Source organism: Euprymna scolopes, chromosome 7 (genome assembly GCF_053919585.1).
Source record: "Euprymna scolopes isolate OS-2025 chromosome 7, ASM5391958v1, whole genome shotgun sequence".
Classification (NCBI taxonomy): domain Eukaryota; kingdom Metazoa; phylum Mollusca; class Cephalopoda; order Sepiida; family Sepiolidae; genus Euprymna; species Euprymna scolopes.
The window spans coordinates 116,427,361-116,445,301 of NC_136488.1; the positions used below are offsets into that span (position 1 = coordinate 116,427,361).

Consider the following 17,941-nt stretch of genomic DNA (forward strand, 5'->3'; position numbering starts at 1 on the left):
ATTCATTCAGCTGTGTAATTCATTAAACAGAAAGTTATTTAGCTTCATAATAACTGCAATTAATTTTATCTATTATCGATGTAGCATTTATAATTATGGATGTGATAATTATAATTATGGATATAATTATATAATTTCAAAAAGAGGAACTTAACATTCTTAGCTTCGACTTTTTATTAAAAGTAAAATGATAACTAGAAGTGAATTTAATCCCCAGGAAACTGTTTTGTTTCTAATTTTATAATACACTTATTCTTACTTAAAACTTTTGATTTATTCAACAGAGTAGCCAACAAATCATGAGTAATCTTAATTAAATTGGTGCTGGAATATTGAAATGAAAAAAGCCATCACTATCCAGTAATCATTGCATTACATTAAAATGTTCATCTGTTTCTCACCTCCATTGGTCATATCTCATTAAATCACTTTGCCATCGTCACATTCTGAAAGTGTAAGACAGTTGCATTATTGTTAATCAGGTCCTGTAGAAGTGGCTGATGTGTCCCAACAAGCATCAAGTGACACAACAGAAAAGTCAGATGAGTGGCAGACATTTAAGACCAAAGGTAAGAAACTTAGGACCATGAGTAGCCACTTTGCCAACAGTAAGACACACATCTTTGAAATATGATAAAACCAAACTCACAAGTTTAGCATTTCTCATGAGACACCAAAAAGCATACTTCCATACAAGAGCAGTTTGATACAAAGTCGGCTTTTAATGTAGGGAAAAAATCTAGCTCCCTAAAAAGGGGCACTTTGGATTGAGTCCAAAATAAAAATTGCTTAAATCTAGAAATATTTCTTATTCACTTGAAAACAAAACAGATACTACATTTTGCTCGAAAGATTTATTTCAGACGAATCTCAATCTATGAAATTTATAATTAAATGATTCTATTTTTAAGGACAGTTTCTAAATTATTTTAATAGATGAGAATAAATTCTTTTTATTCTCTTCTGTTTGAAATATATCTACACGATACAGAGCGGAAAGGCCTCTTTGCATTAACAGAGAAGATGAAGTGCAGTATCAGAACAGATGCTACACTTTGTTCCTAGCATCAGCAAGCTGTGCTATTTGATTCTAGGATTGCAACAGAAAATAAATATTTAGTTTTTACTTTGATATTTATGACAAAAAAATATTCTGCATGTTTGCACATTTGTATGAAGAAATTGTAAGTCGAATTAATAGTCTATCATGCAAAAAATATGTAATTCAAAATAAAAGTTTTGTTTGTTTTACGTATTTGAGTGAGTTCTGATGTAATCATTTATTTTTAACAAAACCATGTTTTGTGTTTCGTGATGAGCAGTGATTATTTGGATTAATCTGACTGCGATTCTCATCGGGATTGTTATTTCTACAATGTTGCAACAGATATGGGTGTTAAGTAACAATCGATTCTAAGTGACAGTCTTTTGAAGGTTGGCGGCTCAATTCTCACTACATCCAATAATAACAATAAAATAAAAATTGCTTTATACTTCTGATTGATCATGGCTGATAGAATGAGAACAATCTACACTCTGAAGATTAACTAAAGGATTCAGTTTGAAATTTTTAAGGGTTCTCAAGTTCAAAATGATGCATGTAAAAAAGATTGGAGGTTACATTGGCAAATACGTTGTAGAAATATCAACCAAAATAAGAATAGTAATCAGAATAATCCAAATAATATAAAAAAATGTTTCATAGCTCAAAACTGGAAAGTAACTTTTGATCTAGTTCAACTTGTAATTCATTATAGTTTACAAATTTATTAAGATGTAATTGCTATAAATCCAAAAGAATGGGCATGAGGTAGCGTTATTATAGAAAAGATCGCATACCTAACTTATCTTGGTGTGACACTTGACAAGACATTGTCATACAGAGCCCATATCGAGAAGCTCTGCAAGAAGCTATCAATGCGCAACAGCCTGCTCGCAACTCTAGCATCTCTTGAGGAGCCAAGACACAGACACTACGCCTGTCAACTTTAGCACTGTGCTACTCGACCCCAAAATACTGTGCAGCAGCTTATTCAATTCATGCTGCAAAGGTCAATGTCAAGCTCAACAAGGAATGCAGGATGTTTACCGGCAATCTGAAATTAACCAACTTGCCATCTGCCTACACAATGTTTAGAATTACTCTGCTGCAGACTTATCGAGAAGCAATAGTGAAGTGACAAGCAAAGCAATGACAATCGCCATTCACCATTTCGACATTAAGAGGTGTTGTGATGACTACCCTTCAGCAAGAGCTTTGCCACTGTCATAGGTTTCAAATGAATGGCATCCTTCTGCCTGAGTTGGTGGAATGAGTCAGTTAAAGACAACAATAATGAGACTCTTCTAACACTGAAAGAAGACCTCCCAGCAGGCTCTGAACTCCCCTGGAAAGAGTGCATAACAACATTCAACTGGGCCTGAGCAAAGGTTGCAAAAACACAGGACAACCTGCACAAGTGGGGTTATATACAGGATGCTCAATGTCCTTGTGGTGTCGACGTGTACACTCTTGCACACATTCTCACAGACTCTCTCCTAGGTGAAGCATGCCTTGGACACTGCACACCGATGGACCTCAAGATGGAGTGAAACACTATGATGATGATGATGATGATGATGATGATGATGATGATCTCCCTTTTAACTATTCAAAGCTAAAGAATATATTTCTTACAGAGTTTCTATTTTTTTTAATCACAATAGGAAAAACTTTTTAAAAACTACATAAACTAACAAAATCTGACAAAAGTTTCTCTTATTAATTTCACCTCTGAAATAAAGGTGCATGTAAAATAATCAATTATTAAAGTATGTCTAAATAACTAAGCATTTTGCATTCTGTGATGTTTTTTTTTTTGTATCCAATTGTTTTTTAAGCTAATAACATCTGCGAGAATATATTGCCTCTAAATCTACTAGAAAATTACTTTGAATTGTTATTGCTTTTTAGTCTAACTTATTGTTTAGATTGTCAAAATGTTTGCTGCTAATCGTCTAAAGGACAAGCTTAATGTAACTGTTTGTTTGTTTTCAGGACCAAGCCCACTTCAGAAACTGAGATGGGAGTTTGGTATTTCAGGTGAAGCTTCCTCAGAAGGTGCTTCATCGTCTGCTGATATTACTTCTCAAGCAAATGTAAATGTTGATGAAATCCAACGCAATCTTTCACAGAGCTTTTCTCGAAAGCTTCAAGAATGGGAGAAGATCAAGTATCGAAAAGAAGGTAGCCCACAATTGTCATCAAGTTTCAGCCCAAAATCGAGAAAAGAGGAAAAATACAAAGTGAAAAAGTCCAAATCCGAGAAAGACAAAGAAAAGTTATTTAAGTTTGAAAAGAGCAAAACAAAAGAAGGCGAGAAATTAAAGCTAAAAAGTCTTGCTGGTGCAGAGAAGTCACGTCAGAGCCGCCTTGACAAACCTGAAGAAGCAAGTTCCATGGAACTCCATCCAAAGCTAAGCACCAACCTGTTATTAGGCCCCCTAGCCGACTACAAGATCACAAATGAGTTTGCCCATAAACTGTATGAATGGGAATGCATAAAGGGCCTGTCCCACGAGTTGTCTGATGCATTGTACCGGGAGGTGAAAAAGCGAGGTCTCCAAGGAGAGTCACCGCTACAGGTGAGCACATCCTCCACATCAACAACCGTCCCGACTGGAGCTGCTGCTGCTACTGCTGCCATTGCCGCCGCTGCCACCCCAGCAGAAACCTCAGGTCAAGGCAAAGAGCACAAACAAAAACCTAGTCCCCTGAATCTGACTGCCAGCTGGGATTCTCCTGATGAAGCATCACCTGTTGACCGATGCTTCCCTCACTCTTCATCTGATACAAGTATGGATGAGAGTGCAACCACCGAGTCAAGTATGACCAAATCAAATATATCTAGGTGAGTATTACGCGTTAATATATTTACGGCTGTCTATTCCTCTCTTATGGCTCATAAAGCTTGTGTGTTGAGAAATTTTAAAGGCCTCCCCCTCACCTTTTTTTATATTTAAAGCATGTAGATAAAATGCATGAAATGTAAAACATATCCTTATCGTGCTACTATGCCCTGTACATGTGCACAGTTGTGCTTAGTGGAGCTCTTGCCCTCTCTTTTCAGAATATGTTCATATAACAAGGTTAGTAATATTATTTAACTCATTACTAGGTGGGATTTCAGGGTTCATATCTTTTATAAGGTTATTTGTTTGAAAGTGAATGTAATGGTTCAGATCAGATCTTAAATTTTGCGAATTCATCATCCAATCTGACATCATTACATCAAACAGAACTCCAACATTTACTAATGCTTTTTTCATGGTATTCTTTAGCTATGTTTTATAGTTGGCATACTAGTTAGAATGTTCGCTGATGGGCCGAGAAAAAGCATAAGTTCAAATTAAATGCATAAAATTTATCCTGAGAAAAATGTAAGCTAAAGTGTGTCCTTTCCATTTATAAACACATCTAAATAGTGAAGCTTCTTTTTAGATTTTTTTGTTTTTTTTTTGCAATAAAAATTCACTATCAAATTTTAAACAAAATTAGTTGATCTCATTAATTACAAAAACATGACATATTTTAACCTTTAAGTATGAAATAATATTACTTTATTTGGAGAGATTTTAAGTTGTCATATTTTCTTTTGAATATAAATTATTAACACATAAACATGCACGTTTATACTTGATAAATATCATAAAAAATAATTTCTCAATAAAATTGAGAAATTATTTTTATTAATTTGTTTCTTAATTAGTATATTCATGAAAAATTAAATATTGATTGCTTAAAAGGTCAACTTTTCTGAAAGAATTCTACTAGGATACATAAAACATGTCATATTTAACAGTATGAATATAAGATAATTTTTATATCAGTTTTTTTTTTTTTTTACAAGATAATAATTATTTTTAATTATTTTGTAAAACAAATAATAAAACAAAAAAGTTTTCGGTTTGAAGAAAAATATAATTTTTTCACCTCCTTTTCCATTTCACATTTTTCTTTGTTTTTCCTCCATTATCCCACAACAAGGCAAACTGCTACTTGAATTTCCCAAGACAATAGATAAACTATACTTTATCTAATATTAGACACAGGGAATCAATTTTCATGATATACAGCTTAGAAATAAATAAATAAATAATAATAATAATAATCCTGCATTTCATGTTAGGTTATGCATTAAAAAGAGTTTAAAAAAAAAGGAAAAAATGTTATCATAGATCAAAATTAGCTATACTGAAACATTAATTTGAACCATTTAAATGCTTAAATTATAATAAATAAACCAAATTTAGTCAAGAACAACCCGGAAACTCCTATTTAATTGGGTATTGGTCGTGATAGACTTGTATTGATTCTGTTTATTCTTAATTCAGGAGGAACCAAGTATCATTTTTATTTTCTTGAGCTTTTGGTATGACTTGACCGAGGATTGAATTTTGGTATCTCAGCCCATTAGTGAACACTTTAATGATCATGTCAAATGTTAAACAATGAAAAAACATCAATGCATAAATATCATTTTTATATTCGTATTGAAATTATAAGAAAACATAAGTTTAATTATTATTTTTATGACAGTTTAATATGAACCTTTAATCAATGTTCAAAAAAGTTTGTTACGAAAAAAAGGATGTAAATTTTCCGGTTTTATTTTATGACTTATATACATTTATGTTTTTGGATATAAATATCAAATCTTAAAATACTACAAATTGACTATGAAAGTAAAAGTTTTTTGTTTTTTAACCAAAAAAATTCAAAATATTGCTAATTAGAAAATTGCCACTAAAAATCAGAGACAAAATTCTAGTATTTATTAATAAATTCATGTTCATAAAAATATTTATTAATTAATAAAATCAAATTCTTCTAAAGTATTTGATAATTAATAAATTCATGTTTATGAAAAGCATTTATTTGTAAAAAAAAAAAAAATGTAAAACAAAAAAGATTTTATTACAGTCAATTAAATTACTTTATCATCACCCTTCATTTCAAGGACAAAATATGCCTATACCCAAACCCAATTCTCCAAAAAATTTAAGACAGATCTCAGTAGAAAATAATACTTAATAATCAAAATTTCGAATGTAAAAAAATGAATGTCTTGAAAGCTTTAAATACCTTAAAAATAACATTTTATTTCATTTGTATTTTCAGAGTGTTTGAATAAATCTCTATACCAAGATCAAACAAAATTTCATGAAAAAAATCCGATGTTGATATTAATTTTGTATTAGGAGAATTGATAAAAAGATTGCAAAGACTGCCCTCTCACCAAACATCCATAAACAGCAAAATCGTTTTGCCTTATTTTCTTGAAAATAGAAAAGTATTTAAAAAAAAATAAATAAATAATTAAAAATAATGAAAACCCATAGTACACAAGAGTGCTCATTCATTCCCGAATGTGTCTATTAGGGTTCAAAGAGGGATAACTCTATTTTGGCTAAAGTTACAAAATTGGTATTCTACTTCAAATGATAAGCAATTTAATGACTGATTTGACATTGATTTTGATACTAGAGTTATAGTTCGAGTATTGCTTCTGATTTTATATCTGCAGCTCCCTTGTAATCTCTCAGCATCTCAGACGTATTTTAATTTTAATTAAAAATAGAAACGAGGTAACGTTGATAGTATACATTTTTTTAATTTTAAACTTGTCTTTGTTTTATCAGCTTAGAAAATGCTCATCTTAGATTACTGCAAGAACTAGAAGAGAAAAAACGAGAATATGTAAAAATTCAGGAATCTGTAAAAGAACTTCATGTCAAACTGAAGAAATTCAAGGATGCACATTCCAAAGAAATAGGTAAGTGGTATCATTTATTTTTATGATGTGGGACAATTACATCAAAATAAACTTATAATTACAAAATATGTACCAACATGTGGAAATTAGCATAAAAAGTTGTCAGTCAAAAATAGAATAAAGATGGGGAATCCGCAGAAACAAAAAGTTTGAAAAGTGGATATTATAGCAATGTGTAAGGGAATAATTGTAAACATGGGATGAAATTTTTTAAAAAGTGGGAGTCAAATAAATTCTATTGATATTTTTATTAATATCAAATTAAATCAAATTTATTAACAAAATATAGCAAACTGCAACAATTCATGTAAAAGAGCAGTTAAAAAATATGTACGTTTATATATCATCTGAATATTTGTTCAAGGCAACTTTAAACCTGGATATAGTAAGTATCACCACCATCTCTGCTGGTAGGATGTTCTGCAGAGCAAAAGCATAAACATAGTATGCTGTCTCTCTTCTAAGGAGATCAAAGTGCCAAGAATAAATTTATGCTGGATCCAAGGCGTGATTATTGAGAAAAGTGCAAACAAATGAACGGACAAACAATTTGGGGGCATTTTTACTCCTATAATGCCACCTGAGTGGGCAACCAAAGTTATCCCAGAAAATCCGTTCTGGCAAAAATTTATTTCCATCACATATTTGTGCAAATTTTTCTTTTAAATCTAAGGCATGGTTATTGAGAAAAGTGCAAACAAACAGGAGTGAATTACTAGGTCCAATCCCTCCTTTGTCCGGGGGGGGGGGACAAAAAAAAAACTATTGTAGTTATCTTGAAAAATTGTGCACAATTGTGTATAAGAAGTTGAATATTGGAAAGCAGTGATATTTTTTTCATTTTTCATTGCTTTCAAATATCGAACGTATGATTTGTTTTGTTTCAAGTTCAATGGAAATTAATTTTGAACAAAAATTGTGAATCTCCTTTTGATTCGAAATCTCCTTTAGCATCTTTTTTTTTTTTTAACATGCTAAGTTATCTTATGATGATTTCTGTTCTGACGAAAAATACAGATTATAGATATAAAATACTTCCATTCATTTTCGATTGAATCAACATTTTGAAGATATTTAAAATATTTCAGCTCTCCTCTAATCTCTATTATGTTTGCTTTGTTTATTTTATGATTTGATTTATTTGATTTATTTGATTTATTTATTTGATTTAGTCTAGGTTTTTGATGGAATAATTTTTTTTGGCTTGGATTTTAAAGGACGTTTAAGATCCCAATCAATATATTCTAACCACAATTAACAAATATCTTATTAAATAAAAATAGAAATAATTTAATTGATAGTAACTTTTTATTGCATCATTTTTTTTTTTTGTTTTTCTTTTCTATTTTGTTAGTCCACTACAAAAAACAGATCCCAGTGGATCGAAAACCTGCTGGAAAACTTAAAGAAGAACAGTCTGGTGCACTTATGAGTGCAATGCATGAATTAGAAGGAAAAATCCAAGAACTTGAGCACTCCGGTGAGAAACTCCAGCTCTCTATGGAAAGTGCTGCAGTAAGTTTTTTTTTTTTCTAAATTACATTTTTAAATATTTTTTTCTAAACTATATTTTTTAATATTTTTTCTAAACTAATTTTTTTTTTAATATTATAAAGATGATATCAAATTATTAATGTTTCTTAGTTTCAAATTAAATTCTAACAAAAATAAGGTAAAAATGATACCAGATTTCCAAGAAAGATGCCCATTTTGAAAATAAAAATTAGGAAATATATTAAACATTACTGGATCCATATTTCTTACCATACTTGCACCAAAATTGAATGGTTAGCGTTTGTAGTTTATATGCATTGGTTTCTGTATTTGAGGATTTTCCTAAACATTTCAGCTGTTTTCATCATTGCCATCTGTTCTATAGTATGAGGCTCCCCTTTGATTCCAATATTCCAGGTTTTTCAGCACTGTTTAGAATGCTTCTACAATTTTTGGTATTACTGTGATTTTCTTCATGTTACAAATTCCTTTCAATTTTTTGTCAAGTTTTGTACATTTGCTTCATTTTTCTGTTTCCTTCATCTTTATTGTGTGATCTATTTGGGCGACAAAATTTACAATTTGGGATTTTTTTCCTTCTTAACTATTATGACATTCGGTCTCCTCGTTTGGATAAGTTTATATGTTTGTAACTCCATGTTCCAGAGGATTTTGTTTTCTAGTATTATCTCTGGATTGTCTTTGTGTCATTTATCTGCATGTATTATTATTTTTTTAATTCTTGTCCTAAATAACAGACTGTTATGTTTTTCCTACCTTCTTATTATTATATCGCTCTGTATTTTTATATCAACCTTTTTATTCAAATTCAGCTTTTAAAGAATGTCATGGTGATTATTCTAATTTCAACCCACTTGGATCTACACACACGTACAAAATTTAAGACGATAACAATCCTGTTGAACATTATCTGCTGAAAGGTCACCAAAAATTAATTTCTCCCTTTTTCTTTTCTGTATTTTCCTCATTTTCTATTTCTTTCTGTCTGCATTTTAGCATTCGATAATACTCCTCATTCATTTGTAATACTATCTCTAATACGTGAACTTCTTTTTATACTCCTAACTTTTGCATAAGCATTAACTGAATTTGGATCTGAAATGTTCATTATATGTTCATTTATTGTGGAGTATTTCATCATTTTCATCTTTGTTTTTTTTTTTTCCAACATTTTACATTATTTTGACTACTATTCTCATCTTGGTTGGTAATAAATACACCCAATCTCTTTAGAATGCAACAAGCCTTCAGGTCAAGATCAAAGTGTAGTATCTTTTCTTCAGATGCTACACTTCAATTTCTTGTTCTGTCAGAGGAGGAGAAATCTATCACGACTGAGAAAATTTTTATTTTTGTTCTTTTTCTCCATGTTAAAAAACGATCCTGGTGTCTAACTGTCCCGTGGGGAGGCGTTGTAAATAGGAACTATAAGTAAAATACACAGTGCCTTCAATAAGGTTCCAGGCTTTTTCATATTGGCACTTTTGTTGATGATACACACATGAAATTCTAGTCCCTTTCAAAGTAATCTCCTCCGGTTGCAATGTACTTGTTGTATCCTTCCAACAACTTCTGGAAGACTCCATGGAAGTTTCTTGTATAAGCATGTCAATGACCCTTGTCACAGCCTCTTTCATCTCCTTTATTGCCTCATAACGACAGCCTCTAAGGTTTTACTTGAGTCTAGGAAATTACCAAAAGTCACAGGAAGCAAAGTCTGGACTATAGAGAGAGTAAAAAATTGTCTTGATGCCCATCTTGGTTAAAAAGTCTTTAACAAGGATAGAGTTGGGAACTGGTGCATTCATGCAAATCTTCCACATCTTCAGTTTCTCGAGAATAATTGTATGTAGAGTTCCCACACTGACATCAAACTGTACACGTATTGTCTCTATAGACACATGACGGTCCTTATCCATTAAATTTTTTATTTGCCCAATCAACTCTCGTGTTCTAACTTCCTTACTCCTCCCACTATCCCTCACAGACCCCCTTCCTTCCTTGAATCTCTTATGCCACTCAAAAACTGATGCTCGATTCATGCAAGATGGTCCAAAAGCAGTTTGAAGTATGTCATATGTTTCCGTGGCATTTTTACCAAGTTTAAAACAAAATTTTATTGCATGTCGTTCTTCTAAAGTGTCCTCACATCCTGATTGCATTTTTGAAATTCATCAGCTGTGACATTCAGACTCTTGTAGGGTGTATTTCACTTCCTGCTGTAGCTGTTCATTTAAACCTGAAATCATAAAAACTGATCAGTTATCTCATAAGATGTAAAGCAATAACATACTGAATTTTTAGGAGTCTTTGATAATTTTAAATGCCGGTACAAAAAGGTCTCTAAACTTATTTAAGTCACCTCGTATAAGTAATACAGTAGAACCCCGGGATACGGCATCAAAAATCAGTAACAAAATACAATACAGTATATAATACACATGTATATAATTAAATAACATTATAAATAACACTGTAAGACAGTGAAAATACCGTGAGCAGGGTCTGGAAAACATCATATTCCACATTGTAATGTGAAAAAAATGTATCCCGTATCCCGGATTATACTGTATATACATAATATATAAGTAATTTCTGAAGTCAGAGTTGGATCTTCTAAAATGTCAAGAATTTCAATTTTGGTTTGCATATAGTGAGTGATTAATATGAAGACGATTCCTTACCAATCAGTTGGATCACAGTGAAAAAAAAAAAAAAAAAATGAATATTGTGTTGAATAAATTCTATTTTTCATAAGTTAACAAAAATCATTTGATTTGTACATTTGTTTCATTAAACATACATTACATAAAAAGTGTTTGTGGAATTGCTGGTAAGTCGAGAGATGATAACTACTTTGTGTGTAAGAATTGTAAAACAATGGAAACGGATGAGAACTTAGATGTGGAGAAAGTATATTTGGACGGCAAAGCTATTAAAGTTGTTCCAAAGTTAATGATACGATTTGAGTACATGGAGGAAGCTGATGCTATTTAATTGCAAGAATTAGGAGTGGATGAAGTAAATTCAGAGAATTTCTTCTATTACTAACCAGCAGAGTGTTACTACTGTCAACCGAAGCAAGAGTCTATCAAGTAAGTAAAGTGTGATGATGTATGGAAGTGAAACCTGGCTAGTGAGGGTTGTTGAGAATATGCATTGATATGAGAATGATATAAATTTTTAATGTGAGTTTTAAATAAAGGCTTATCTCTGATTACATCAGAGTAAAATTAAAGCTAAACGGCACAAGAAGATATGTGAAGCACGGGACGTTTTGATAGTGTGGCCACTTTGAAAAAACGGATGAGAATTCTTTTATGTAGCAGGTTTACTTCACAGGAGAAGGCCAAGTAAAAAATGGAAGGAAATGATAAAGATAAACTTGAGAGAAAGAAGGATAAATAAAAACCTGGTCAGAGATAGGTTAGTGCGAAAGTCAATTTCTAAAAGCCATCCAACCATGACCTTTGTAATAGTAGGCCTAATAACTGAAAAATGATGTCACACCTGAAGTAAAATCTGTTGAACAGTCAGGCTGTCGATAATGAATGAGAGCTTTTTACAAAACCATAAGAAAACTTAAAAACTTGTATTAAAAAGAGAAAAATAAGAAACACAATTTATATTGAAACTGAACTTATTCAGTATTAATTAATAATAAAAAAAAATTAAGAACTAATTCAAAAGAGAAATGTGTTTTTCTTTGAAACAACATTCTGTAAATACACATTTTTGGATTTGAAAGACTAAAATTCGTTTATTTACTAAAAATTGCATTTGAAGAAAATAAAATAAAATAAAATATGATTCGATTTATACTGAAATTGAACTTTATTAAGTATAAATTAAAAAGAAAAATAAGAATTATGCATGTAAAATTATGTATATTTGAAGCAGAGGATAATCAAATTCTACCGAAACTTAATTATGAATATAGGGAAAAAAAACAAACAATTAAACAAACAAATTAAAATCGAGATGGGAGAGCCATGAGCCGCCATGTTGTTTTAGAATATGTTACAATTTAATGGCGGACAATCATGATTTTCGTAACAATGGCTATCACGAAGGTCACAAATTAACTCAATTTGACTACCGAGATTTTGTTTATATTCAAAATAATTTACACTTTTGTTTCAGTAAAAATCATAAAATTTTAAATAAATAAAACAACTACTTGATCAAATTATGTCATTTTTTTGTATTTGACATCTTCATTCCGTGACAAATGCATAAAAAGATTTTCTGTATTTTTTTTATTAAATCGAATTCCAAATAAGAACCGAAATTTTATAAGTGTTACAAAATTTGTTGGTGGATAAAATTCAAAACTATTTGGTTGGTTGTTTTTGTTTTACGGCATATCAACCTTTTTCAGGTTATTTAATGCCGAATCTAGTTATTTTGAGGAACGAATTTTAATGGAGTATATTTGTTTTTTTAAGTCGGATTCTATTTAACCCGTAGTTGGGACGCTAGCAGGTACTAACACTCCGGGTCAGAGTGGACCTGGGAGCAATGGCAATTAAAGTCTTAGGTCATATTAGGACCAAAACTATTTGGGAATTAACATATAAACATTTTTAGTTTACACGTTTTTGTTTGTCTTTTTATGTAAATATTTGTTTGGCTTTCAGTTCATTTAAATGAGGATAAACATTCTTTTTTAATTATACAAAAATACTTCCTCACCGAAATAATAAACTTGAAATATTCTTTTTATATAAAAAAGTTTTAATGGAATATAATAAATTAGGAAATAAATGAACTTAAAACACTTACGGTCAATACTAACCGTCTGTTTACATTTATTAAGTCCTGATATAAAAAAATTAAGAACTCTCCAAAATATATAAATAATACTGTGATAAGTTTTATTTGTTATTAAGAGAACAGACTGGAAAAAATCTCCTATAAAAATTATTTGTTTAGCAGTTTTAAAAGTTAAAAGAAAAATTAATTTTCAACTTTCTAACCAAAAATTCACTTCACCAGTTAAAAATTTATAAGTTAAAAGACGTAATTCAACATTGTTTGCTGAAAAAGAAAAAGGATTGTAAAAATATCTCATTTAAAATTTATTTGAAAACGGGTGCATTTTTAACTTATATTAAAGTTACGTGTGAATTAAATACACTTTACAAATATAAAACTTTGTGATATTTTCCTAGCAAAAAATATTTCCTTTTAACTTACTTGCACATATCCGAATGTAAACTTAAAGATAAATCTTTCAGAAAATAAAATCTTTTGGATCAGTTTTATGAATCATGCGGCAATTTCTTTAATCATTGAAACAGAAAATAATGATTCTTCATAATAGTGCTGCAGGTTTATGATCGTAGGATTTCACTTGTGACGTTAGCCGGTCACATGATTTTCAGTCCAATACATACCAGCATGTAAAACAGACATCAAAATTATTGATGATGATGATGATGATGGTGATTATTATATAAGACATTATACATATGCTAGCCAAAACTAAGGGTCAATATCATGTATCAGCATTCATTCTGATTCTTGTGTAGAATCTATTAAAGTCTACAAATCCTGCGTTTGTATCTCATTAGTTGTTTTGCCTCTGCATTGTGTTAATTGTTAATTACAAAATTGTTGTTTCTATTTTGAAGATGTGTAAATTACAAAGCATGGAAGGTGAAGAAAATATTAGTAGTCGATTGATGGAATTGATGGAACAGATGAAACTTATGCTGGCTGAAGCTTCACAAACAGGTAAGGAATCAAGCAGTAGAACAAGATAGCTATATATATATATATATATATATATATATATATATATATATATATATATATATATATATATATATATATATATATATATGAATGGAAATGTATAAAAAAGAATATGAAAAGTATAAAAGCTTATAACTTTTCTTTATTCGTTTTCAATTGGTGACGTGCAGGAATACAGAATAATATTATAAAAAATTAAAAAAAAATTTTTTTACAAGTACATAATTTTCGACCGATCCTTCAGTCTTCATCGGTGTAGTGAAAGTATATATATATATATATATATATATAAGCAAAAATGCTTGCTGGTATATATAAGTGTCTAGCTTGCTAATGAACAGCTAATTATGACAATTTATTATTGATTTATGCTATTTCCCTCGCCAAAAAAAATAAAAGGAGGTAATGTCTGGGAAGGTGGATCGATGATCACAAAACATATTACACTATTCCCCCATCCGTAAAAAGAGAAGATCATACCTGGGAGGATTGTAACATGATAACCAGAATAGATACTATACTACCTCTCCCTTCAAATGCAAAAAAGTGATTCCTAGGAGGATGGTAATTATAACCTCAGAACAGATACTACACTTTGAATTGAGCATTAAAAGATATAGAATAGTCTGAAATAGTATAGTAAACTGAATTGAGCGTTCAACGATAGTACCGTAGTCAAATCTCCATTAGTAATAAATATAGGGACAAGAAGATTCATGAATTTTTAAATATAGGGATGATGAAAACCAGGGTTTCGCAAAAAGCCCGACCTAGTTTGTAAAATCTATGTAGAGAATAGTCTATTTGATTTTCAGTTCATCAGTTCTCCAAAAGAGATAAAATAATTTTATTTTAAATAACAGATTTATCTTGGGAGCGTGTCAAGTAAAAGTTCAATTTCTGTTTCCAGTAAATCCTACATTTTTGTTATCAATTTATAATCAAGTTTGCATTAATGATAAAGAAAGATTCATGTAGTGTTTTCCCGTGGTTATGCTATGGCAGGGAAGAATTAACTTTATTGATTTTTGAAATTGGGGAAATTATAAACTAATTTAAAGTCGTAAATTCTAATTTAAAAATAAAAAGGGAAAGGATGTCAATTTCCAATGTCTGAAAATCTAGGACAAGGGCTGTAACTGTGTGTGTATAGAGCCTGTGTTTAAATTTGATTTCATTTATTCCTATATATGAATCGTTTTGCCTCAAAATAAAAATCACGTCGTATGCGGTTCAGAGCTGGGAGTAAAATTTCATTGGTTTATTCACAACTTCCCAGCAAATAATGTGATGGGTTCTGCTAGTTATATATTAAAATAAATGCATTATGTAATTTAAAATTGAAGTTTAAAATTTCTATTATAATTGGATATGATAAAACTTCATTATTATTGCTGCAGTCAACAAGAAGCTTTTTAATTTTGCTTTCGTTTTGTTATATTGTAGAGGAAGTATCCAAAAAATCTTCAGCCTTAAACAATTTTGAAAAGTTTTACTGTCATGCAATGCAGCTGCAAATTCAGGTAAGTAAAAATTGCATTTTATAACTTTTTCTTAATCTTTTTAGATGACGATAAATAATTTGGATTATACTATGATTGACATCATTTCAGTCAGTGGAACCTATACTTCAGGAATCTGTACAGAATTTTGAACAGAACTCTTTATGTAAGATTTTACTTTTGATGACTGTCAAGAAAAGTTTGGTCTGAAGAGGTCTAGCCATTTCATAGCTTTGACTGAAATATGTCTGCAGATGTATAACCAAATAATGTTTGTATAAATATAGCATTTTATAACCAATATCACCTAATATCTCTTTCTCTTTCACACACATATATATATATATATATATATATATATATATATATATATATATATATATATATATATATATATGAGACATGTGGTTATTGTGACACCCTGCATTGATGATTCTCGAAAGGATGAAACACTAGTATCTGTATTATAATAAAATAATTGTAGTGTCTGTATTATAGTAAATAATTATATATATAATTCAAGAAAAAAAAAATCTTTACATTTTATCAACTTTTCATGCAAATATGGTTTCTTTCATAAGTTTTAGTTTTTAATTTATGTGCTAATCAACAAAATTTATAGACTGCCTATGAATTTCATTTTACTAACTACGTTTCCTCTGCCGATATGAGTCATTCATTGAAATTCGATGCAATAAAGAAAATTTTTAAATTGCTGAAAAATAAATTTGTAAATTTTAATTTACAGATTTTAAATCTAATTTAAAACAATGTAATGAATATCATAGCAATTTTTAGGTGGAACAGAAAAAATAAAAGCACATACTCATCTAGTCTATTTCACCCCACACAACATATAAAAAAAAAACAAATGCTTTATGAAACAACTTTTTAAACTTTTTCCCTTACTGAAAGTTACGATTAATTACACCTCCACTCATCCAAGCTCTGTATGAAGAATGAGTTTAACAATTTTCTTCAAATCAATTAGTGAATCAACTTTATTTTATTTTTGTCTTATATGTAGTATAAGGACCATTATATCGCCAGGCCGTTAATGCCAGGTGTTGAGCGCTTTTTGTTTTCTATTGTTACTTTATTAAATATTAAAAAATCTAAATATTTATCTGGATTTAAACAAAAATAATCATTAAAAAATCATAAAAAGAAAAAAATTATATAAAAACGTAAAAAAAAAAATTTTGTTATCAGTTATTCAAAAATAAATATTTATTCATGAAACTTACCTTACAAGAATTTTTTTTTGGGGGGGGGATTTTAATTTTTTTTAAGTTTCGTAAAAATTGTCCAATAATTCATTTTCGATTAATTTTTCATAGAATTAGCTTTGTACTAGCAGAAAAAAAAATTTTTTCAACGAAAATTTTTTTTTTTTATTCAATTTTTTCACCCCAAACAAGGCACAGTGCCACTTTGAAGCAGGGGGCTACTATCAGGGACTTAATTAGGAGGGTCATTATGAAGGGAGATGAGTAGAAAGAGGTTTGTTCACATTACACTTGAACTTCTGCATATCAGTACAGTTGGAAAAGCAGAATCCCGGAAGGGAGTTCCAAAGACCCGCAGTTCTGGGGAAGAAACTATTGGAGTAAAAGGCTTTCTTGCACCTAGGGATCTCTACTGTAAAGGGATGAGACTTAGTAGCTTGTCAGATTTGTCGGGGGTAGTTACGTCGGGGAGGTACAAGTGTTTGCAGTTCGTCAGAGCATTCACCGTTAAAGTATTTGTAGAACAGGCAGAGGGATGCAACATCTCGTCGATGGGACTGAGGCTGAAGTCTAGATGACAGTTCAGGACCTATCAGATTGGCGACTTTCTTTTGAACCTTGTCTAGGAGCGAGAGACTAGCAGCAGATGCACCAGCCAAATGTGACAACAGTACTCCATACATGGGCGAATGGTGGCCATATAGAGGTACAGGATACTATTGACCAGCATTTGCACAAAAAAAATAATGAAACTTTCGTTCAGCACCTCCGGCATTTTCCGTAAACCATTCAGACGATTCCAATGATAGCACATATTACATAAGTACTCAAGTTGTTCTCCTTTATTTTTTTTTTACGGTGTCTAAAAAAAGTGTTAACCCTAATGTAATATGGTTTTGCATTCATATGCTTTTGTGTCATTGGTATTGTTGCCTATTACGCACCAAATTCTTTTAAATGTTTGCTAGGGCCCGATTGGAAGCTATCATAAACCGCCAGAATATGCCAAGCATTGGCCAAGTTGATTAGCCAATCAAAAAGCAATAACAAACACGCTTACCTAAAAAAGCAAAGCAAACGACTTTTGATAAATTGGAAGAAAAAAGTGCTTGTGCATCTA

General features: G+C 30.6%; 1 protein-coding gene across 12 annotated transcripts in view; it reads left to right on the top strand.

Annotated features, from left to right (window-relative positions):
• LOC145279902 (uncharacterized) overlaps nucleotides 1–17,941 on the top strand; it is a 378,849-nt gene that overhangs the window by 295,953 nt on the left and 64,955 nt on the right. For 6 of the 12 annotated variants that reach the window (XM_080131434.1, XM_080131441.1, XM_080131442.1 and 3 more), the window contains 6 exons: nucleotides 483–569; nucleotides 3,038–3,890; nucleotides 6,682–6,815; nucleotides 8,170–8,330; nucleotides 13,967–14,069; nucleotides 15,537–15,613. In XM_080131434.1, coding sequence (XP_079987560.1) covers nucleotides 483–569; nucleotides 3,038–3,890; nucleotides 6,682–6,815; nucleotides 8,170–8,330; nucleotides 13,967–14,069; nucleotides 15,537–15,613 — 1,415 coding nt within the window. The remainder of the gene's footprint in view (nucleotides 1–482; nucleotides 570–3,037; nucleotides 3,891–6,681; nucleotides 6,816–8,169; nucleotides 8,331–13,966; nucleotides 14,070–15,536; nucleotides 15,614–17,941) is intronic. The other 6 variants (XM_080131438.1, XM_080131444.1, XM_080131445.1 and 3 more) reach the window with 1 other exon arrangement.